General features: G+C 39.5%; 1 protein-coding gene across 1 annotated transcript in view; it reads right to left on the reverse strand.

Annotated features, from left to right (window-relative positions):
* Positions 1 to 955: 955 nt before the first annotated feature.
* Positions 956 to 22,028, reverse strand: part of RNF130 (ring finger protein 130) — a 41,856-nt gene continuing 20,783 nt past the window's right edge. Inside the window, exons 3-9 of the mRNA XM_084215716.1 lie at positions 19,232 to 19,482; positions 15,915 to 15,986; positions 14,034 to 14,116; positions 7,343 to 7,439; positions 5,729 to 5,933; positions 3,611 to 3,704; positions 956 to 1,108 (exon numbers count right to left, since the gene is read on the reverse strand). Coding sequence (XP_084071842.1) covers positions 1,093 to 1,108; positions 3,611 to 3,704; positions 5,729 to 5,933; positions 7,343 to 7,439; positions 14,034 to 14,116; positions 15,915 to 15,986; positions 19,232 to 19,482 — 818 coding nt within the window. The 3' untranslated portion in view covers positions 956 to 1,092. The remainder of the gene's footprint in view (positions 1,109 to 3,610; positions 3,705 to 5,728; positions 5,934 to 7,342; positions 7,440 to 14,033; positions 14,117 to 15,914; positions 15,987 to 19,231; positions 19,483 to 22,028) is intronic.

Consider the following 22,028-nt stretch of genomic DNA (forward strand, 5'->3'; position numbering starts at 1 on the left):
TGTCAATTACTTTTTCCTTCCTTACTTGTTACCCTCATTTACCCATCTCATTAAGCCAAGCATTAGCATTTGGCTTCGACTCAGGCCTGTGTGTTTTAACTGACTGTTGTGAAATTACTCACACAGAGCTTGCATAACTTCCATGAAACAGCCAGAGTGAGCACAGTGAGGGGAGATGTTTTCCCTCTGCCTCCTCATCAGTTCAGGAGTTGTGGCAAGAAAGGACATGCTTGTGGAGTTTCTACATTAAAGAGCATTATCAATCTTCCATGATCTGAATTTGAACCAAAACTAACCTCTGCCACTGATATGAAAGGAGGCTTCACATATGGCAGCGGGGGAAATGCTGCATTTTCACTTGTTATTTGGAAGGAAGAAGCGGTTTAGAGCAGCTTCACTTTTATCAAATGGAGGGTGGGGTGAAAGTAAAAGACAGAAAAGGTTTATGATTTGTGTTTTGAGACCACAGCATTGCAAATCTCCAGCAATGCCTGACCTCAAGGCAAAAATCATACTGCAGTGCTCCCAGGGCGACTGGGAGTGTTACAGGAGGAGAAATGGAGAAAATTCTGTTCTTATTTCAAATTAATTCTCAGCTGGAGTCAAGGTAAGTCCATTACAGCAGAATTGACAGCTTGACCCAGCTTTTTCCCTACCAAGTTGATGTCAAATGACTGCTAACAACACTTTTTAGTGACTTCTGTGGCAGTTAAGTCACTTGACTGGCATTGTAACAAGGGCACTGCATGAGATTTCCACTACTTAGCTTGTGTCCCAAATGAATGGAGAATAATAGAGATCTGCAAAGACGAAATCATTCAGAGGAAATAAAGCACCTTATAAAATTTACAAAATGCTCTCAGACTTGAGTACTAACATAGAAAGCCCAAGAAAAATGAAATTCTCACAGAATAAGATTTCATAATTAAAGTTTTTTTTATTTCTTCACTTTTTCTTTAATACAAAGCTTTGGCATCAGCAAATTTTATGAAAAAATAGAATGTACTAAATAATTGCTTGTGCTGCATGATCGATAAATGATGCATAAAAATAGGTGTCTCTCTCCAAGGCAATCGGCCGGAAAGCGTTTCTTCAATAGCATTCTGCTCTGCAGGGCAGAAAAAAAGGAACAAAATATTTATGTTAAAGTTAATACTGCCAATACTAAAAAAAAATAAAAAATCCTGCAAAAATAAGTTAGTGAAAAATGACGAATTATACAAAGCCAGAGCATTCAGAGATGTCTGTATTTGTCACATCATTCCTACAGGACAGCCAGAGGTCTGAGCACTTCTAAGCTTTTGAGGACACTCCATCTGCTTCTGAAAACTTTCTCTAAGTGGTGCTATCCAACATTTGGGCTTTTTGGGCTTAAACCCACATTTCTGACTGTTCCCTAGGAAGCAAGGCAAACTGTGCTGCTTTTGTACCTTTCAAACACTGCTTAAAGCTTTTTATACTGGCCCTGTAAGAGTATTTTGAGACCAAGAGAAAGCAGCTGGCTTCTTATTTTATCACTTAGACAATGTTTACTTTTATCACAACTATTTAAAAATTCATGTGTGTTTATTTATACATACACACAACATACATATACACAGCTAAATATGTATATACTCACAACTCCAGAACTAATGCTCTAAATAACTATGTTTAAGCTGTGGGAAGGACACAGTAAAGGAAAGGTACAGGATAAGTTTTTAGGTGAGTTTTAAAGCAGAATTTCCGGTCTTTCACTTGCATCAGCATATTACATGGCCTCATTCTTGCTACTGTTGTTCTTCAATAAAAAAACCCCTCAGAGTCCTCTTGAAACACTACATAAGAAAGGCAGGATATGTCAGCATTGCTTTTTACACGGAGAGCAGCATAAAAAGCAGGTATGCTGTTTAATAGAAAAAGCAATGAGAAGGAGTTGCCATATATCTGACATGATATTCAGCACAGGAAATTCTTTGTCTGGCACTGGGAAGGTGTCAGTGAAACAATAAATCTTAGCATTAGTGCCATTTTAAAGAGTCTAAAATGAGTAATCGAACCCAGCAGCACTTGTGGAGGCTGCTCAGATCCCAAAGGATTCAAATGAAGAACTGCTGAGGTTAAAGGCCACAGGCAAGAACCTCAGTTACACAAGTGATTTTTGAAGCTCTGGTTGCTGGGTTGTGAGTTTTCTCAAGTCTGTCTCAAGCACACACTTGATGTGCTTGCATTTCAATTCCTATCACTGAGAACAGGAGGTCTCCTTGTATCAGCACACCCTTTGTTTGTACTGGGGGAACATCACTGCGAAAACACTTTGCTGGAGGCCCGAAGTCCCTGCCAATGTGCAGCAGCTTGTCCTTGCAGTAAAAACAGTCCCAGATCCCACTGAGCAACAAAAAGAAGAGTTGCAAGGAAGGCAGAAACACAGCTGCTACTAGTGCCCACATCTGGATGAGACTTCATGGGCTCCAGCTCCTCCTCCTTCCCAAGGATGCGCAAGTGCCCAGCAATGCAGACATTCCTGTTCTGCAGGTCATCTTGCCCCATGCTTTCCCAAGCTGCTTTTCCAGGCAGATTAAAGATTAACTATGTTCAGCTGCAGCTCTGTCACCAAGCTGCTGATTGATGGCTGCAATTTCAAGATTTTGACAAATGGGAAAAAAAATGAGTAGAGTTGATAGGGCTTTTTGAAGTTCTAAAGTTTTCTTTGTGAAGCTCTTTTGGAATCAGCATATGAAAAGAGGAGGAAGATTTGCAAATTAGCAGTAATCAAAAATCCCCGATGACCAATATTATGGACCCTCCTGAAGATCATTAGCTTGACACTTTGCCTTCCAAAATATAAAATTAAATTAAGATTAAACATATATCCTGAGTCCAGATATTCTGTACACCTACATGAAAATAACTAGATGTACCTAGTCAACAGATCTGCAAAATAGATTTATACTTGGCCACACACAGAATTATTAAAAATAGCCTGAAAGTCATCTGCTAGGGTAATTTCTTGTCCAGCCTGCCTGAAAGGAGGCTGGGGGTTTCCACAATGGTTAAGAAAGCATGGAAGCAAGTATCACTTCATTTAAGAGAGAAGAAACAGTACTGTATTCATTGCTTTTACCTCTCCCTCACCTAAGAAGAAAAAGGTAGTTTTCCATATAAACACTTTTTTTCCCCCCTTAGCTAGCAAACTAGGAATACAGGATTATTTTTTTAAATATGAAATTTGACTATAAAATTGAGGTGGAAACTGTAAAAGGTAACTGCTGGTAGTAAGCTTTGGCTCTGGCAGGTGAATTTTGAACACAGGAATTTAATGGCAGAAATCTAATATTTACCTAGAACACTGATCAAAAACTGACCATAAATATTCTCTGCTTTCCCCTTTTCACGTCTCTACTTAGCAAAGAGATTTCCTCAGACAACCTAGCTAAATATAAATTAAGAGGGACTTTACATGTCACCCTGAAACCTGCTGTTAACAGAGACACTCATGTTTGAGAAAAGCAGGAAATTAATTTGATTCCTTGAAAACTCCATATTCCCCCTTGTGTTGGTATTTATTCCCAATGTTGTCCATGACACACACCCACCAGAAACACACAGAAACATCTGAGTATTTACTTACTCATTAGCATTCAAGCTAGCTGTGGCTTTGATGATCATGTAGCAGAGTGTAAGGGCACTGAGGAGGCCAAAACTGGCAATAATAAACCATTCTTCTGTTGACAAAGGAAAGGGAGGAAATCACTCGTGGGAGAAAGCGATGCCAATATTTCCCTCAAACACCACTGGCGGAAGGCAAGAGGCTTCTAAGCCATGACAGGCCTCAGGAGGTGAAGCAGAAGGAGGTTAAGCCACAGAGTTACTGACGGGAGAAGGCTAGCAAAGAAGAAGCGGAGAGAGGTGCAGAAAAAAAGCATGGCACAAACAGTATTTCCTGGCTGAGCCCAAGGGTTAGTGATAAAGAAGTTACTTAACAAAGTAAAGAGAAATGCAAGATCAAGGGGAAATGTAATGAAAACTCAGTCCACCCCCAAGTCAGAAAGAGAACTGTCAGGTTGGGTTAGGTTTGGTGAGATGCAGCTGTTTCACAAAAGCACACCCAAAGTACTGTCACACTTCAACTGTGTCTTTGCCCCCTCCCTCCTGAATTTATGTTATAGTGTTATTTAAAACCCAACAAAAATCAGGATAGATTGCTCAACAGTAAAACATAACTACAGTTTACTACTTAATAAACAGATATACCCACAGAAAAATAATTTCAATACTAGGGTAGACACAAACACATATTAAATAAAAAGTAATACAAAGTAGTCTTTTAAAGAATCTTCGCTATTCAAAATTCTCCCCAGGATCAACCTGGCGTATAGTAACAGTTCAGAATACAAACACTGTTGCTGAACAGCTTTTGGTTTAACTCTGATGCATCAAAGAATGCATATGTCATCCATAAATACAAACATTTCAAGAGCCCTTTCTAAAGCTTTACTTTTATAAACATTGTCAGAATGAACTGTTGGTGGTTATTTCTTGTTTTACCCTGGCATCCCATCTGTGCACAAGCAGCACTACAGCTGGGAACAGACAGTAAAAAACACCTTCTGAAAAGGCAATTAGTAAAAAGTGAAAACTACAGTTCTCCCACCCATAACAAGGAAGCAGCACAGCAACAATCTGTTGTTCTTCAACACAACTGAGTGCAAGGTGAACACTGGATGGCAAAGTGACTTACTAGCTTTGTGGAGATTTTGTATGTGGATTTTCCCATCTCAGATCAGGACAAATCTAGATATGGACTACATTTTTTATGATGTGAGGGTGGTTTTTTTTTTTTTTTTAATGAGACATTTACTTTGCTACAGCATCTAAAGAAACATTCTTATGAACTGCATTGGCTTCACTGTCTTGTATACATGTATCGGTGGCAACCAGTGTCACTAAGTTCAAAATCTAGATCACAGATGCACATAAACAAAATACAAGCAGAAAATTAGACTATTGTACTGCACAGATTCTATTTTTCAATTCAGCCAGAAAAACAACTATTCATGCATCAAGTTGAGACTGTACAGCATATGGAAAGCTGATGCAATTCCACCCAATCCGTGTGGAATTTATTATAGTGCTATTGTACATTAAAAACCCTAGGTAAATTCCAGTAAGTGGAATACTCTTATGGATAAGAGCTTTCAAGCAGTGCAGGAACAGTTTTCTGATGTTATAAAACACTTGGACAATACTCAAATGTTGGCACATCAAATGCTTCTTTAAGTCACAAATTTTTTAAGAAAAAACACCTGCTAAGTGACGTCAGAATTCCAGTAGCAATGTTCTCTGGGGAAAAAATGTCTGCAGTAATAGCTATCAGCTAAAATATTTATATTTGTATAAATTATTGCATGTAAAGTATTCTGAAGGGATAAATAACAGTTTTGGCAATCTAGCTTCTTGTGCTGGTTACCAAATTCAGGAAGGTTATTTTGGTGCCATTTCAGTTCATCCAGGGTTCTTTGTATGCGGATCTAAATGGATATACCATTAATAATGGAAGTGTTGGCACTGTCATACCCAGAGTTATTGGTTCCAATAAGGAGCATATGCCTCTTGCAGAGACACTGAGGTCACCTCTGTCCCTGCAGGGACATCCATCACCAGGGCCCTGCAGCACAGAGGGACACACACCCACACACACACACACCACGGAAGCTGTAGACGGTACTGGGAGCCGAAGGACACTTACTTGTCACTGCAATGTTGATCTCTCCTGACCTTGGTGTCAGCTCCCCGTCCTGTGGCAGCTGTGACATTCCCGAGGTGCGCAGGGGCTCCAGGCTGAGGGAGCTGTCGGTGCCGAAGTCGCCGAGCGCCGAGCGCCTGCTCGCCGGCTGCCCCCGCGTCAGCCTCTCCATGTCAAAGGCGACATTATCTGTGCACGGCACGTTGGGCTGTGAAAAACACAGCTCCTGTTACAGCGGGGAATGTTCCTCATGCAGCACTCCCACACATTGAATGGAACCACACACACACATACACACACACTTTATTTAGCCACTGTGGCTGTTCTGAGGTCACACAGGTGAGAAACACATAAACGAACAACTTCTACCTTGTGGCATTCACATTCTCTGAAATAATTCCTTCGCCCAGGATTTTTCTCCTGGGAAGCTGAGAAGCCTCAGAGAAAAAGAAAACAATTCTTATCTCGTTTGCTTCTCCTCTGTTTTGCTCGTGTGGAATGTGTTTGGAGATTGTTTACCCACAGGTGATTGTCTCATTGGATTCTGGTGTGAGTGGTTTTGACTCATTGGCCAGTCAGGGCCAAGCTGTGTCAAGACTCTGGAAAGAGTCATGAGTTTTCATTATTATCTTTTTAGCATTTAGTAAGTGTCTTTTCTGTATTCTTTAGTATAGTTTAGTATAGTATTCTTTAAATTAGCCTTCTGAGAACATGGAGTCAGATTCATCATTCCTGCCTTCATTGGGGCATTCCCAGCAAATACAATACTACCTCTTAAAGAGGGGAAGGAAGAAGCAGAAAAAAGGACTGAGATACAAGGAAGGGACTCAAATACACCTATATCATAGCCTATTCCTGTATGGTTTACCACAATCACGACAAACTCAGAATTCTGTATTCTCTTCTAAAAACCCAGGGATGTTATTAGCTGCAAAAACAGGTCATCCACAAAATATCTGCTACTATTTCTTAGGAAATGTGCAAAATTTGTGACTGACACAGCTAAAAATGGAGGCCTGATTATTCTCACTGTCTTGAATCAAAAGCCACTTTAGAGAGTCTCTCCATATGTTCTTCTCTTACTTTGAAAAGAGCATCACTCCCACTTTGTAATTTTTTCCTCATACAGGAAAGATTAAAAAAAATCTGCTTTGAGGTTTCACTGCTATCCCCTTTGTGAGCTGGTCAATGAAAGAAGTCCTCAGGGATCCCTTAAGACAGGAGCTGCTTGAGGAAAACTCACTGGCCTTGGCTAGGGCGGGGCTTTTAATGTGCAAATTTAAGACTGCCTACAGGAAGCCACAAGAACAAGAACTTCAGAGAGTAAATTTAACAAGAAGAGTTGAAAGGACTTGGCAAAAAGGAAGATTACTCTGTAATCTAACAACTTGCAGAAGATCCTTGTCATAAATGCAAATATAACAATATATTCTCAACTACCAACCAGGGAAAGAAGGAAAAACAACAAATTGGCATTAAAGAAATCTGTAAAAACCCCCAAATATTTTCTGAGTAAGGGTACTGGAACACCCTTCCCCTCCTCCCCTACAATTATTCTTTCCATTTTGGGTCTCAGACATGGGAGGGAGAGTAAGAGTTCACAACCAAGCAACTTACCACAATTCCCAGTGCCTTCAGAATGTTCAGTTTACACATTGGACATGTACAGTGCTCAGTGAGCCACGGATCCACACAGATTTTGTGAAACACGTGCCTAGAAGAACAGAGAAGGCACATACATAATTTGAAAACAATTCTATTTAATACAATCAAAACTACTCAAACTGTTGGATAGTTGGGTTTTTTCCTTATTTTAAAATACATGCAATTCTTAGAATTGCCAATATTCTGTGCTAATTGCAGTAATTAAAAACTAGATTAAAAATATTGCTTGTTTTTGTCTCTCTTTACTAATAGTTCAATTAGGAGGAAACATTTGATTTTCGTTCCCCTTTCACCCCTCCCCTTTTATTGTGGATGTGAATAGTGGATGTAAGGTAGAAGAACCAAGGTAACACCATTTCCACCATAACCTTCTACAGTCCTGTCTCAGTTTTGATGCAGAATCTTGAGCATAAACTTGATAGGAAGAGCACAGACCCATCAACTGTCAATTTTGTTCACAAGTCAGTGGAACCAACCCAAACACACTCCTGTTTGACTTTGAAAAGGCTTTTATAATTATCACATTGAAGCAGAAAGAAGGCTTTCCCTGCCATCCGTATTTCTTCATATCAGAGGGAAAACATGTCCATCACCATACAGTTGTCATAAAAATAAAAGGAAAGGCAAACTGGGCTTTCAGAGATGGAAAGGCAAATTGGGCTCTTACTTGCAAAGCAGGGAACTCTGCAGTAGGCAACGGTCTGAATTGCCTCCGACATTGCATTCAAAATCTTAGTCACATACATGGATATAAATGTAAATTTTGGGATTGATATAAACCAGTAAAACAAGGAAGGACTATGCAAAGACCAAAACAAGGTATATAAATTAAAGGAAGTAAAGGAAATACCCTCTTAGCTTTTCAAAAGGCAAAGAACTTTTCAGAGCATATTCATGGTAGGAATGGGTATCACAAGACTGCCTACCCAACTTAGCTTTAGCAAATGCTCATAATAAGACAGTCTGAGTAACTGCCTATGTTAATTCCTATGATAAGAGCCCTGATCCTTCATTTCCAGTGGTGCTGACTGCAGAGCAAGAAGCCAGTAAGAGCAGGCACACCCAAACACGACAGACTGGTGATCATGACAAAGATCTGCAATTACAAGAACTGCTTACTCAGCAAAGAGCTGTGCTCTGGAGCCAGCAGGGAAAGGGGCAGGGGCAGAACAAGCCTGTCTTGGCATCTATTTGAGGCATCAGCAGGGTCTGGAAGAGGTGGCCACGTGTGCCCCAAGGCAGCACAAAGCTGAGATACTCTCTCTGTCCCCTCCTTGCTTGGGTTACACTTGTGCTCTGTCCCTGAGAAAGCTCATCATGGAATCTGGGATTTCTTTGCTCCCTATCCCTTGGGATTTTAAAACCTGAGACAAAATGAGGCATGTTACCAGATAATTCTCTCTTAAATCTCTGGAAAGCAACCTGAAAGGCCTTCTGAAACTGTTAAACATGGCAAAAGACAGTACGTAATTATGTAACAGTCTATGTCTACTCAGGCTGATGGAGGGACTAAAGAATATCAACATAATGAAGTTCTAAGCAGCTGCAGCTGTATGTCATACTTGTACTAACTAAAGATGCAGAATTAGGGTGCAAAATAATTAACAGAAGATGGACAGGCAGCAAAATAATTTTGTTTATCTTTATCCCAGATAATGCAGGAATAGAAACTTAAAGGACCTCAGTTAGCCACTTGGCTGGCCTGTGTACTCTAGCAAGCTGGCAATCAGAAAAAACAGGGTATGTACAGTGCCTTCTGTTTAAATCATCACCCAAAATAGACTCACTTCTATTATTATGAAGTCTTAATGCATTCCCTTTATTATCACAAAACTACAGGAAACAATGTTTAGAAACTGGGTGATACATAATAGTTTGAAATATTCTGAAACATATAGAGATACTATTTTTCTAAGTTAGGTAAATTATTACTTTTATTTGCTCATGTTTGAAGTCTCTGGAGTCTGTTTTTTAAAGTAGAACAAACCTGAAAATCTAGTATTTTGGGCAAGAGCAGACATCAAGACTCCACAGAAGTATGAAAACAGCTTTATTACATCATTATTGGCTAATCAGTGCTGTAGAAGCACTCAGTTCGAGTGAAGCAGGCGACTGATATAGATGCCAACATGTATCCACTAAATATTATGAGTTATTTTAAAAAGTCATTAGCACTTTGATATATTTATATACACAGCACAATTGTTTTTATGACCTCCTAATTCTTTGCTTTTAGCTCCTAAATCTTCAAGGATGTTTATTAATGTGTTTCAAAGAAGCGCAGCTCTCCACAGGTTATTGATTTAGAAAGCATGGCTCTGCCTACTACTTACAGTTTCTCTACCTCTTAAAAAGTTTGGTGATAGCATCATTGTGGCTCAGGCTCTGTCTGGATTTCTCTGTTTGCAAGAGTTAAAAAGCAGTTATACAGCAATGACAACAGCAAACAAGAATTATTTCAAAACCTCACCCTGACGAAGTAAGCCCTTGCAATTTCTGCTCTCACAAACCTCCCCCATCTTCCTACTTCTGTAATTGGTATTCCAAGACCATAAACCCGATGAGTTCCCAGAGAGTTGCTGTTGGTCATGACAGCTGCTGACGTTCCCCAGGAGCCACATGCTGGGAGTCAGGGGTGACACTGCCTGGGGCTGGAGGATGGGAGTCAGGTGTGACACAGCCTGGGGCTGGAAGGAGCAGGGCCAGCAGCCAGGCTGGCAGCACTGACGGCGTCTCCCATGCGGGCACAACTCCAGGCAGGTGACCTGCAGGTATTTTTCCACTCTGTCAGCACACCCAATCCAGTTGCCCTCCAGCTGGTAATAAACACCATAACACTGACTTTTGTACAACATAGCTTCTTTGCAGCATTTCACAGAGGAGAAAGTGACTCGGGAATCTCTTTTGGTGGCATAAGGCCTCCAAATTCACACATCACAAAAGGAGAAGGGTTGAATGATTTACAAGTTCTGTTTCCCTAGAGCTCACTACCCTTCCCTGTTCTCAGTGCAGCATGCCACCAAAGGGACCTTTGCTGCTGCAAAGCAGGTTCTTTGGCTACTGCTGGAGGCAGCTGCTCTCCTGGCCCTGGGGTCCAAGGCACTGCAGGAAGCAGAAAGGATTCCATCAAGACTCTATGTTAATTTGGTCTTAAAAAAAGCAGCCATTTGCAGCAGCACAGAATCAAACATAAAAATCTGAAAATCCAGTTTAGTTGCTTTTGTAACTTTCCTCCTCCTTGCCCAGGACTGGAATTAAAATTTTGGCTCAAAAGCCATTTATTTTATAGTATTAGCTAGTCTTTTAATTATTTTCCTATCTTGTTAATTAATTCCTTCCTTCCTTGGCCATCTTTCTGCCCTTTCCAATGTCATTTTTTGTTCTTCTCTAACCTGTCACTTTGCTCTCCCCTTCCCTTATCTCTCACTAATCCTTCACACTACCCACTCCTGATCACTTTTCACCTAGTGCCTGTTCAGCCCCTAGGTGCAATAGTGTGATGGTAGAATAAAGTTATCTGAATAAGGAAAATTGTCCATGAGGTTCGTCTTTTGCTAGGACCCCTCTGACATTTGCTTCCTCTACTCACTTTTCACTTACATAATGACATTCACAAAAGACACATTCCTCAAGCTTGGAAGCCTAAAACAGATGGCTGCTTGTCCCTCTGTGCACTAAAGCTATAGGTATGTCCATAGGCTGCTGGTACTGAACACTTCTCTCTAAAGCACAAAATGAACTACTGCAAACAATGCAGCTGAATTTCTACCATTTCACTTTAGTTTATTTTTAAATTGGCCATAATTTCCCACATGCCACGAAACTTTACATCACAAAGGTGGTGTTTCACTACAGAATTTTAGGTGCAACTTGCTCAGCTGCTGGTAGATTTTGCCTGCTGTGTGTCTGCCCAGACCAGATTCCTCTGCTGAAGCACAGTATGACAGACCATACTTAACTGCAGAGAACAACTGTGCTACTAAAGGGAAAGGCAACTTTTAAATTGATGAAAGCAGCAAAGTTGTCACATGTCAGTGATTCCTACCGTCTAATGATTACATCAGGCACAGTGAGAACTTCTAGCCTTTTATTTGCTTTCTCTTGGTCAAATAATTTTCTCCATGGTTTCCTTGCAATTTATTTTATCATCCGGCTTAGAAACTCTCTTGTAGGCTTTGTTTTATTGTCTGTGTGCTGTTTTTTTCTTCTTTTTTTTTTTTTTAAACTAACATTGCATGCTGCACTAAAATGGAAGTTTGAAATATGAGGAAGCAGAAAGGAGTTAAACCTCCATAACAAGATTTGGGGAGAAGCATCTCAGGTACTGAAGACTGAAAAATCTCACATGGAATCTGAAATTTATTGGGCTCATCTTTGAAGGTACTAGTTGGCTTTTCATCTACAAATAAAAAAATATCTTGTGGAAAGCATCCATCTCACTGTGTCTAGCCGAGATGGTTTTGCACTTAACTTAAAAGCTGGGCTGCAGCAAATGAAAAGTGAGATGTAAAAAAGAAGTAGAAAGCGAACATAAAAGTTGTCATACAGCCTTTGGCAGCAATGTAATCTGAGCCTTTGCTGACCTTACCTTCTTGTGAAAAACAGAACAGAAAATGATCTACACAAGAGCCTTGATCTGTCCTTTACATGGGAAACTGCACTGGGGCAGGTTGTGCTGAGGTGGCAGCCAGGTGCACCTGCATGCAGCTCCCTGAACAGCTCGAAGTACCCCTGAGAGCCCAGAGCTTCCTGGCTGCAGAACTGCAGCTCAACAAAGGTGTCTGAAGAAAAAGGACTTTTCCTTTTTTTTTCTTAATTAAAAAAGTAAATCAATGATCACCTTGTTCAAATGGTCTGTATAGTATCTATGGATATCAGCAACATATCCGCTGCTTGCCAAGGGGCAGTTGTTTAACTAAGGAAGTTGGCTTTTAATGCCAACTCTGCCTTGTGCTCAGTGGGAACAGCTGTTTTCCTACCAGGGAAGAGTCATCCTCTCTTCACTGGTAAGGGCCTCCTCCTGCCCTTTGTTCGGTACAAAGAAAAAGGCACAGAAGACTGGGACTTGTGACCTTTCATTCCATGTCCTTGAGCTTCACAGTAGAACTACACAAGAGAAGCTTTCAAAACAGGCAGTTTACAAAACAATCATCTCAGTGGTCCAAAACTGGTGGGCTGTTTCCAGAAGTTCCTCCTCTAATTTCTGAATAATCTTCTGCATAACATATCAATAGAGCAGGGCTTAATTCACCTATACAAGCTTCACTTGAGATTGCAATAAATGATGTAACTCTGAAATATTTACTTTGCACTTGGGAGTACATTTTTCAGGGCAAGAGGACATCAACTTTGAGTAAAAATGACTGAATTTTAAAGAAGAAATGCACATACATCCACATGACCAAAGGCTCCTAAATCTTTCCAATCTAACCCTTCTATTTCTAAATATTTTAATGAGAGTTTCTAAATAATCAGTTGTAGGGCATTTTAGCTAAACAACACTGAGAATCTAAAACAGGTCATTCTTTCCTGCTGTCCAAGAGGTAAGGAACACCGAGAACAGTAAATTCAATTAGATTTTTGGCTACAGAAGTACAATGCACACATATTTTGATCAGTAAGACAGAAAATACTACTGTTTTCCTTTTATGATTATGGAAATACCCTGCACATTAGAAGATAGTCAAGCTATTCAGAACAGCCTGCAGGAGGATTTAGAAGACCAATAATGAGCTCTTATGTGCTGCTGCTGCCTGACTGGAGATCAACTCCAACACATGACTTTGCTGCTTCTAGAGTATCATGCAGAACCATTTATGCACCAAGCACAAGCCAAATTATTTGATCTTGCTGCATATATACAACCTAATTTACACATGGGTTTTGTGTCTGGAGATGAGGAGAAAGCTTTGCATTTCAGAACACAAGGGAAAGATGTCCTTGGTAATGCTTAATGCTAACAAAATGTATGATTCATCAAAATCAACCACCAGGTGGAAAAGTATTTAAAAGCATCTCTCCAAGAGAAAATGTCCCAAAACAACTCAAGAATGGAACTGGAATGGAAGCAAACTAAAAACCTGTCAATGTCAACACAATGCTATAAAAGGGGAGGAAGTTGTTACATTTTAAGCAGTAATGCAGAATCACCAGCAAGTACAAATCTTCAGACACAAGCCAAGATCACACTGCATTGAAGAGACCAAAGACAGGTGACAGCACAGTGGCTGACTAATGTCAGGAGGTATGAAGGTTGCAAAGACTGCATTTCCATTCCCTACAGTTTCAAAAACCAGCAGCCAGTTGCACATCTACAGTACAGAATGCTGCACCTGTACCTGGCTCATTATACTGAAGTTTTCTGAGTCTGCCCATCACTTGGTCCTTAAACCTGCACCCCTCCACCTCACTTCAATCTCAATAGCTCCATTGCCAATATCTTTAATATAATTCTGTTTAATCTCCATTGTCCTAACAGTGCCAGCACCTACCTTCACACCTTCTGGCACCATAGTCTAAAATAAAGTGTCTGTAGTTAGGACTGGAAACATCCAACAAATGCATTTGTGAATTACAATGCACCTATTATATGAAATGAAGCAAAAGAGAACAGTTTCCATACAAAGCAACTTTATTATCTTACTTGCATGGCAAAATGCGAACAACATCATTCTGCTTGTAACTCTCAATGCAGACAGCACAATGATCAAAGTCTGGGTCTGTTTCCTAAAATGAATAGAATGAGAATTCAAGTCAAGAGTTGAGGCTATGACAAATGTCAAAGTAGTTGTGACTAGTACATGAATTGCACTGTGCCAAGTGGTTGTTACTAAATCACAAACCCAATGACTGGATTATTATATTCCAACATGACTTAAGCAAGAAAAGCATCTCATACATGCAAAACCGCCCTTTCTTGGAGCTGGTAAATCATCATTTGATACATAAGCTAAGGCCTAAGATGATTCTAATGTTCAGTGAAGTCATATTAAAATATAGTGGAGACTTTCCTAGATTTCCTTTTTCTCCATCCAGTTTAGAGCTAACATTTATATTTTATCCAGGGTTTTTTTTTTTGTTTGTTTGTTTTGGCAGAATAAAAATTCTGGGGCTTATTTTTACAGCCAGAATGAGCACATTTTACTTAGTACAGAGTAGTTCCATATTTATGTCTGCTGCTTACTTGCAGAATTATCATCATTCTTATCAAGACATGAATATGAGGATCACTGATTGACCAGCTCCTCTCTTTTCTGTTTTCCAGAAGTTATGGTTTTTTAAAATTACATTTTAAAATATGATATTTTAAAATCTCAAATGAAAAAGGGGGGACCTCATTTATATATAGATATGGCATCAACAATACATATTTAAAATGTTTGGGCCTTCTCTTAGTTCAACTTCATTATTCTTTTTGATGACAACCAGTTACAAGCCAGACACCAAGACAGGGACCAGAGCAAGGCCACAGCCACTCTTGGTCAGCACCAGCCAGGGCTGCACACAGAGAATCCTGATGGCTCCTCTGAGGAAGAAAAGGTTTTTCCCACTCTGTTCACCTGCATGTGCACCTCATGCAGTTTGTACTGCAACCTACATAGCACTTGCCAGCTCCAAATTTATGCTGTCAAGACAACAGCATTGTTTTACATTGAAAGGTTCCTCTCATTTGTATGTTCTCCCACTACAGAAAAGATTTAGCGCAGTGGGCTGTTTTGAAATAACATAGGGAGGGAGAAAGAAGAGAAAGACATCTGCTCTGCCTTCTCTCTGGAAGCAAATTTTCCTATCACTTCCTAATCTCCCACTGCTGATAGTGTTGATAAGAAAGAAAAAAGGAATCACAATAAAAAGGCCCTAAGAAATAATATTTTAAAAATCAAATCTTAGCCAGAATTCCCCCGCCTTTTGAAAATTAAAGCTAAAAATTGAGCGAGATTAAATGACTCTTTTTTTCCTTTCAGAATCAAAAATAAAGCAATACTGCTCTCAAAAGTGGAAAAAGCTTAGGACATAACACACCATATATTTTAGTCTGTATACCGACAAGAAATATTCCTGGAGTAACTTTGACTGAAATACCTTTTTACGCTCCCCCTTAACTTACTGAATAGTTGTATTTTACTTAAAAGATTATCTTCAATTACCTGTCTTTTAAATTGTTTTTTCCTTTAGAGAACTTACATATGATAAGGTTCTAAGCTTTAAAATTCCGCATAAACAATGCCAGTCCTATCTGCTTATGCCAGGACACCCTCCCAGTCAGCCAGCAGACAAAACCACCCTCAGTCACAGCTGCCAGATGGAGTGCAAATAGTATTTGAGCAGGAAAACCTTCTTTGAAATATGCAGCACACATCAATACTAACAGTTACACAAAATATCTGCCACGGGACAAAGTAAGCCTCCAATAAGAAAGGCAAAGTCATAAACCAGAAACACAAAGAAAAAAATGAGATTGTTTCCCCAGTAAAAAAATAAATATGATGCTGAAGTTTATCATGTTGAGATCTTATTATTATACCTTATCACCCTTCTTTACTGTCCTGGTTGTCAATTTACCAATGGCTTTCTTGGCAGCATCTCCAAGACGACGCTAATAAAGTGATAAAGAAGAGAACACAAATTAACCCTGATAAACAAGCTTCATTAGTGTCCTTTACAATGACTTATTTGGACTCAATAATACCACTGCAATACACACTATGGCAGCAGGCCAACACATAAGACAAAATGCAAACACAGCAAAGCACAGAGATTTGTTGAGAAGGAAAAATAGCCAACAGTTGAATCCTCAAATGCTCTCCAAAAGCATGGGCATAAAACTCATGGACTGTACAGAAGTCCACAGAAGTGAATCAACACTGATGTGCAAACCTAATCAAAACCAGGTTGCAGGACAAAAGCTGAAGCAATGTCCCCTCCCAGTGATTTCCATTATATTCTGTCCATACTGGTTTTTATTCAGTGTGCTGTAATATACTGCTTGTTCTCTTAAGCTTGAATTATTTTTATATTTCCACTCTGAGCAGGCTCATCTTATTCTGAGATGCAGAAGATCCTCCCAGTGTAACCTAGTTTCTCTCTTGCTATTACCCAAAACCACAAGGATCTCATAAGAGAAAAAAATGATGGGTCATGAAATCTAAATAAGCCAATACAGACTTAAATAAAACTGAAATTAATACTGAAGATAACCTCAATCTGAATGCAAAGGCCGAATTTTTTTTTTTTTTTTGCTGTTTATGATGCTTTATGACCACCACAGCTGGATGGAAGGAGCCTTTTCTGACATCCAAGTGCTGATTCCTACTGAAATGCCCAGCTTCCAGCTAATAAAGAACAGCTGTTTGTCACCGTTTTCCCACTGGGGTCCCAGAGATGGTCACTGATGAAACAAAGATCCCATTGTCTTTCTTCAGGGACATGAGACAACAGATTTGGTTTACAACCGACTTAAAAAGCAGAAGTGATGTATTTTCTCTTTCCCCTCCAACCTGTACTAAGTACTCTGCCCTTGAAAGAGATGGGCTTCTCAGAATGCAGCTCTCAAAACCTCTCCTGCAGCCTGCAATGAATGTGTGGGGTTTTGTGCCCACCTTCTATAAAACTGAAACGCAAATCCTTCATGGGGTGTACCCCCCTGTATCACACATTTCCCCACATGCAAACTGCAATGAAAGTTGCTTGTATTTGTGAAACACAGCGACCTCAAAAGTCTGTATCACAACTGACTGTACCACATATTCTAGAATTACATAAGCACTTTTCTTCCTTGTGATTTTTACAGAACAGCAGCTCTTATTTTATATTTTTTAGAACAAGGATTTGGAAAAAATCAGATACACGGTCCCAGCTACTGAAGTACATCCATGTAGGAAGCACAGCATGAGAAGCAGAGCTGGGAAGGGAAATTATATGCTTGCTGAAGTCAGAAATCTCACCCTTACTTCAATATGCAAGAATTTGGTATATTTAAGCCAATCTAAATTACATGCCCCAGAACAAGCATATTGGCATGAGTACTTAATGACACAGAACACATTGGGCACACTGCTGGAGTAGATAACCACTGCATAACCAAAAGCATGATTACTAAGAGAGGAAAGAGGCTGAAATGGCATTTAACGTAAATGCTCAACTTCACCAGCTAAGTAAATGTGGGTAGTATCTATATTTCGTTCTGCTGCATGTGACTGTATATGCACTACAAGAAATTTTAAAGATTATTTTCCCATTGAAAGCATAATATTTCAGCAGAACTCTTCCAACATATTGAAGTTCTTTTACATAAATAGATTTGCTAAATAATAACTTCCATCTCTTCCGTTTGAGAGGTCAACCTCTTCCATTTTCTAATTTTAACAAATACTCTTTCATGCTAACACTGGAAATGCTCAGGATTTGCTATTTTGCTAAGTTAGGGGACAGGCACACAGCATATGTTTGCTTTTAAAACCCACAACTGTCTGGATGGAAAAGGTCACTTCCACATGCAAAAGAGTTTCACACCTCCGGCGGAAGCACGCAAGAATAACGATGTGAAATACCAATATCTTCTTGTGCTATCTACAAAACACAGCAAGTTTTTGATGGCTTTGATTTAAAAACCAGAAAAACTTGTGCCTTGACATAACTTAAAAACAAGATCATAGCCTAAACCAAGTTATTTCATCACTAACAGTACAGTCTTTGTGAAAGCTCTCAAAGCTCTTTAAAAATAAGCTGTAGCTGTCGCCACCTTCTTATTAAAGTTTAATAAGCTCAGCTTTTTAAACCACATAAAATTTTCATCAAGTTTCTCCTGACCTTTGTAAAAATCTAAAGAAAGAAGAAAGGTCATAAGAGCCCTTTCCCAATGGAGCAACTGTTTTGAAACGTGGACATTTGGAAGGAGCCTAAAGCCATGTAGGGGATAGAGAAGGCACAATTTAGTATTCCACAGACATTCATTAAGTTACAGTTATATTTAAACTTTCACCATCCCAAGGGACCACACTAAGTACTGGCTACAGTGCGGTCATTTAAGAATGACATCCTTAAGAAAATCTACAGTATGCCCATGGGACCTGCAGCATCAGACACTATTTATAGTAACTGAAAAGGAAATCCTGTGCCACAGTTGAGGTTTTGTAAGTTTGGATTTATTTTGGGTCTGACAGAATAAAAAAAACCTGGCCCATAGTCAGCGGCTGTGTATCAGCTGTAATTTGGGGGAAAGGGGTGACAGTGACTAGAGGTCAGGAGGTTTCTAAGTTAGCCTTGACAGAGAGACAGGGCAAACAGGGCACTGTGCGTTTACTGATCCTTCTCAAGAAAAGCCAAGGCACACCGTGGAGGATCATTAGGTCCATACTAGTAAAACATTTACTTCTAAAGTTTATCTGTGTTTGAGTTGACAACTTGATTTATCAATTTCTGAACTACCCTAACTATTACAGAACATATCCTTAAGAGCATGGAGAGAATTTGTAACATTTGCTCAGTGTTTCCCTACACTACACAAGTTGATTCACAATTTAACTTTCCTCCTTATTCCCAACATACATCCAGTATGTATTACTCAGCCAACATAGAATCCATCTGACTTTTGGACTTACACAAACAAAAACTCAATTATTTTGCTTCAGTTTGATTTTTTTCTGTCATGTAATAGGATCTATACCAGTGCTGCTCAGGATGAAAACACTTTGCTGTATAAAAATCCTTTTCTGGCAACATGCTTTGCCTTGGAACAAAGAGATTCTGAACACTAGTTTGATGGGCATTCCTTATTTGTTTTCTATTTATTATTGTATACTGAAATATTATCTCCATAACTTAAGAGAAGAGAACCCTTACCTGATTCCTGTCACGTGCACTTGTGTACCTGATCTTCTGGATGAAGTAAAATATTAACCATGCTGAAGAAATGATCATCAAAACAATGAATGATATTGACACAAAGACTAGAGAGCCCCGACTGAAGTTCTTCGGTGGAACACGAGACCCCACTGCTATGGCCATCAGGACAGAGATATTCTTTTCCAAGTAATTCAGGATCTCCTTAACCTTCGATTCTGTAATCATGACAGCAACAATGTCTCCAGTTCCTATAAAAAGGGGGGAAAAAGTTTAATTTCTATTTTAAATTAACACGGCATGCTGCTCACAAGATTTTCCAAATACAAAGCCATTTGACAACTCAAGAGGTTTTAATCTAAGCCATCTATGGCACATGGAACATGCTATTGGGCACTCTACTCATGCCTTGTCCTTCGAACCCAGATTTTCAAATTAGGGCATTAGCATTTGCCCTGAACTCTCTGCAGCTCCACACATAGTAACAGATCTCTACTGCTGGTACACAGTACTTCCCACATTGTAATTACTGTGTGCAGTCTGAACAAGCTTTCAAAAGTACGTTTGTTCCAGATCTGAAGGTGTGAATACCTAAACAGGCAACTCTCAGAAAAACATTCAGGAGTTGAGTGAGAATATTGCTTGAGTGCCCTTAACATAGGCAGTGCTGTGGATGTTGCTGGGGAGAGTTATGCAAGTTCCCCTGTGTGGTTATGTGGCTGCAAAGTAGAAGAGAATTGAAAAAACTTGGCAGAAGTTTGGCTGCTGATTTTATCACCCATACAAAGACACGCTTGATAGGATCGCAAAGAGGCTGTCAGCTTCATCAGCTCCATTTTCAATGTGCAGCCCATCTGTTTTCATAGTGTCTTGCCTCTAGACTATTTCCTGTCCCAAAGGGAAAATTATTGGTACAAGGATAATAGGAAAACCATAAGCCTTGCTGAAAAAGAACAAAATCACCTATAGAGCAGAGAGAGCACCTATGGTTTAAAGCAAAGACCTCATTAAAAAAAGAGGATCTTGAACACAGGGTAATTCTAAGTTAAAAGAAAGAAAAGTTTTAGAAAAACCAAAGCCAGAAAGAGAAAAAAACCTTGTGAAGCTTCATTCTTATTCATCCAGACTAATTTGCTTCCAATACTAAAAACCCTTTCAAGACCTATTTTCAAAATGCTTGCAAAATCTGTTCATCTGCTTGTTCCATCTGCTTGCTCCAACTCACATTCCCTCAGAGAGGAACTGTATAAGGCAAACGACTTCAGCACCAAGATTCTGGATTTAGAGTGGATTTAAACTACAGAGAACCTAGTGTGACAGTAGAGAACATGAGGTCCTATTTTAATACAAGGCATTTGTTCAAAATCTTTTAATCACAACCTAATATATAAGAAGCTACTGTATTCACAAAATTATGTTCAAGAGCTAAAAGAGCAGCACCTCTGAAACCCTGGGCACAATAACTCAGGGTGATAGCTAATAATTTTCCAAAATGGGGACTTAAAATAGAGTTGTGCAAGAGCCTGGTATGTTCCCTTGTTACTCTTTGAATTTACCATGATAAATAGTAACATTAAGAGTCATTATCATCAGTTTTCCTATTAAGTTCACTAACATTGGTGATGTGGACTGTGCTGACAGAACTACTCAAAAGAATCAAAACTGATAATCTCAGAAATTAAGATTTTCACAATAATTGAAAAAAACATTCCACAGCCCTCAAATTATTTTCCTCAAGAATTTAAACTTTATTTAAAATTGAAATGGCAAAGTCATTCAGGCCTTGTCCTGCTAACATGGGACTGAATAGGAAAAGAACGTTCAGTGTTTCCTTCTGAATATTTTTGAAACAGTACCACAGTAATTGAAAAGCTTTGAATAGCATTGAAAACTCAACACAATGTATTTAATCTCTAGTAGAGCACAGACTCACACAAGATCAACTTTAATCCAGCTCTCAAGGGACACCTCAGTACCAAGTTTGGTTTCATGCAAAAACAACCAAGATATTTAATAGACAGCAAATCTTAGAGTAAAAGTGCATCCCTAGCTTTATTTTCATGGACATCTACCCAGATTCCTATTTGTCTAGTTGGGAAGATAGTTCCTGCCCAGACTAGCAGCACATTTTTACAGCACAAGAGATACCCTTCTGCAAGATCCTGTATTTAGATGCAGCACATGCTCCTGCAACCCCATATCCCTGCAGCACAGATAGTGCAAGATCAATGAAGAGCAGATAATTTATATTGCTTGATATTTTCCCCAGACTTCACTTCTGCTCTTCATATCTAGTTCAGACAGGGAAGAAAAGCAGGGAAGGGTACAGGAAGACTGTATTCCCCAGAGCACATGTTCTGCTAAGCTTCCCCAGTAGGAATTTATTTGCACTGAGAAATTATGTTAGTATCAAAATATCAAGCTAAAGCACTCAGTGTAATATTCTAACATGATTTATAGTTATCTGCAAAGCAAAGATGACAAAGATCTTCTGATACTAGTCCAGCTCTATCTGAATCCAAAGCTGAAGCCTCTACCTATTCCCTGCTGCCCAGGGAATGTGACAAAGCTGACAATCTGTCACGCGTTTTAAATAAAGCCCAGCACAATGGGAACCTCTGGCATCACTGCAAAGTGATTTGCATTCCAAATGACTCAACTGGGAACAGCCAAAGTGCTACTGCTGCTTCTGACCCCACCAGAGCCAAGGAGAACTGCAGAAAAGAAAAATAAATTGTGTCTGTTTAACATACTGAAACTCAGTGGAAACTGGGACTTGGTTCATCCGTATTTTTGT

The sequence above is a fragment of the Fringilla coelebs genome (assembly GCF_963513975.1).
Source record: "Fringilla coelebs genome assembly, chromosome: 15".
NCBI lineage: Eukaryota > Metazoa > Chordata > Aves > Passeriformes > Fringillidae > Fringilla > Fringilla coelebs.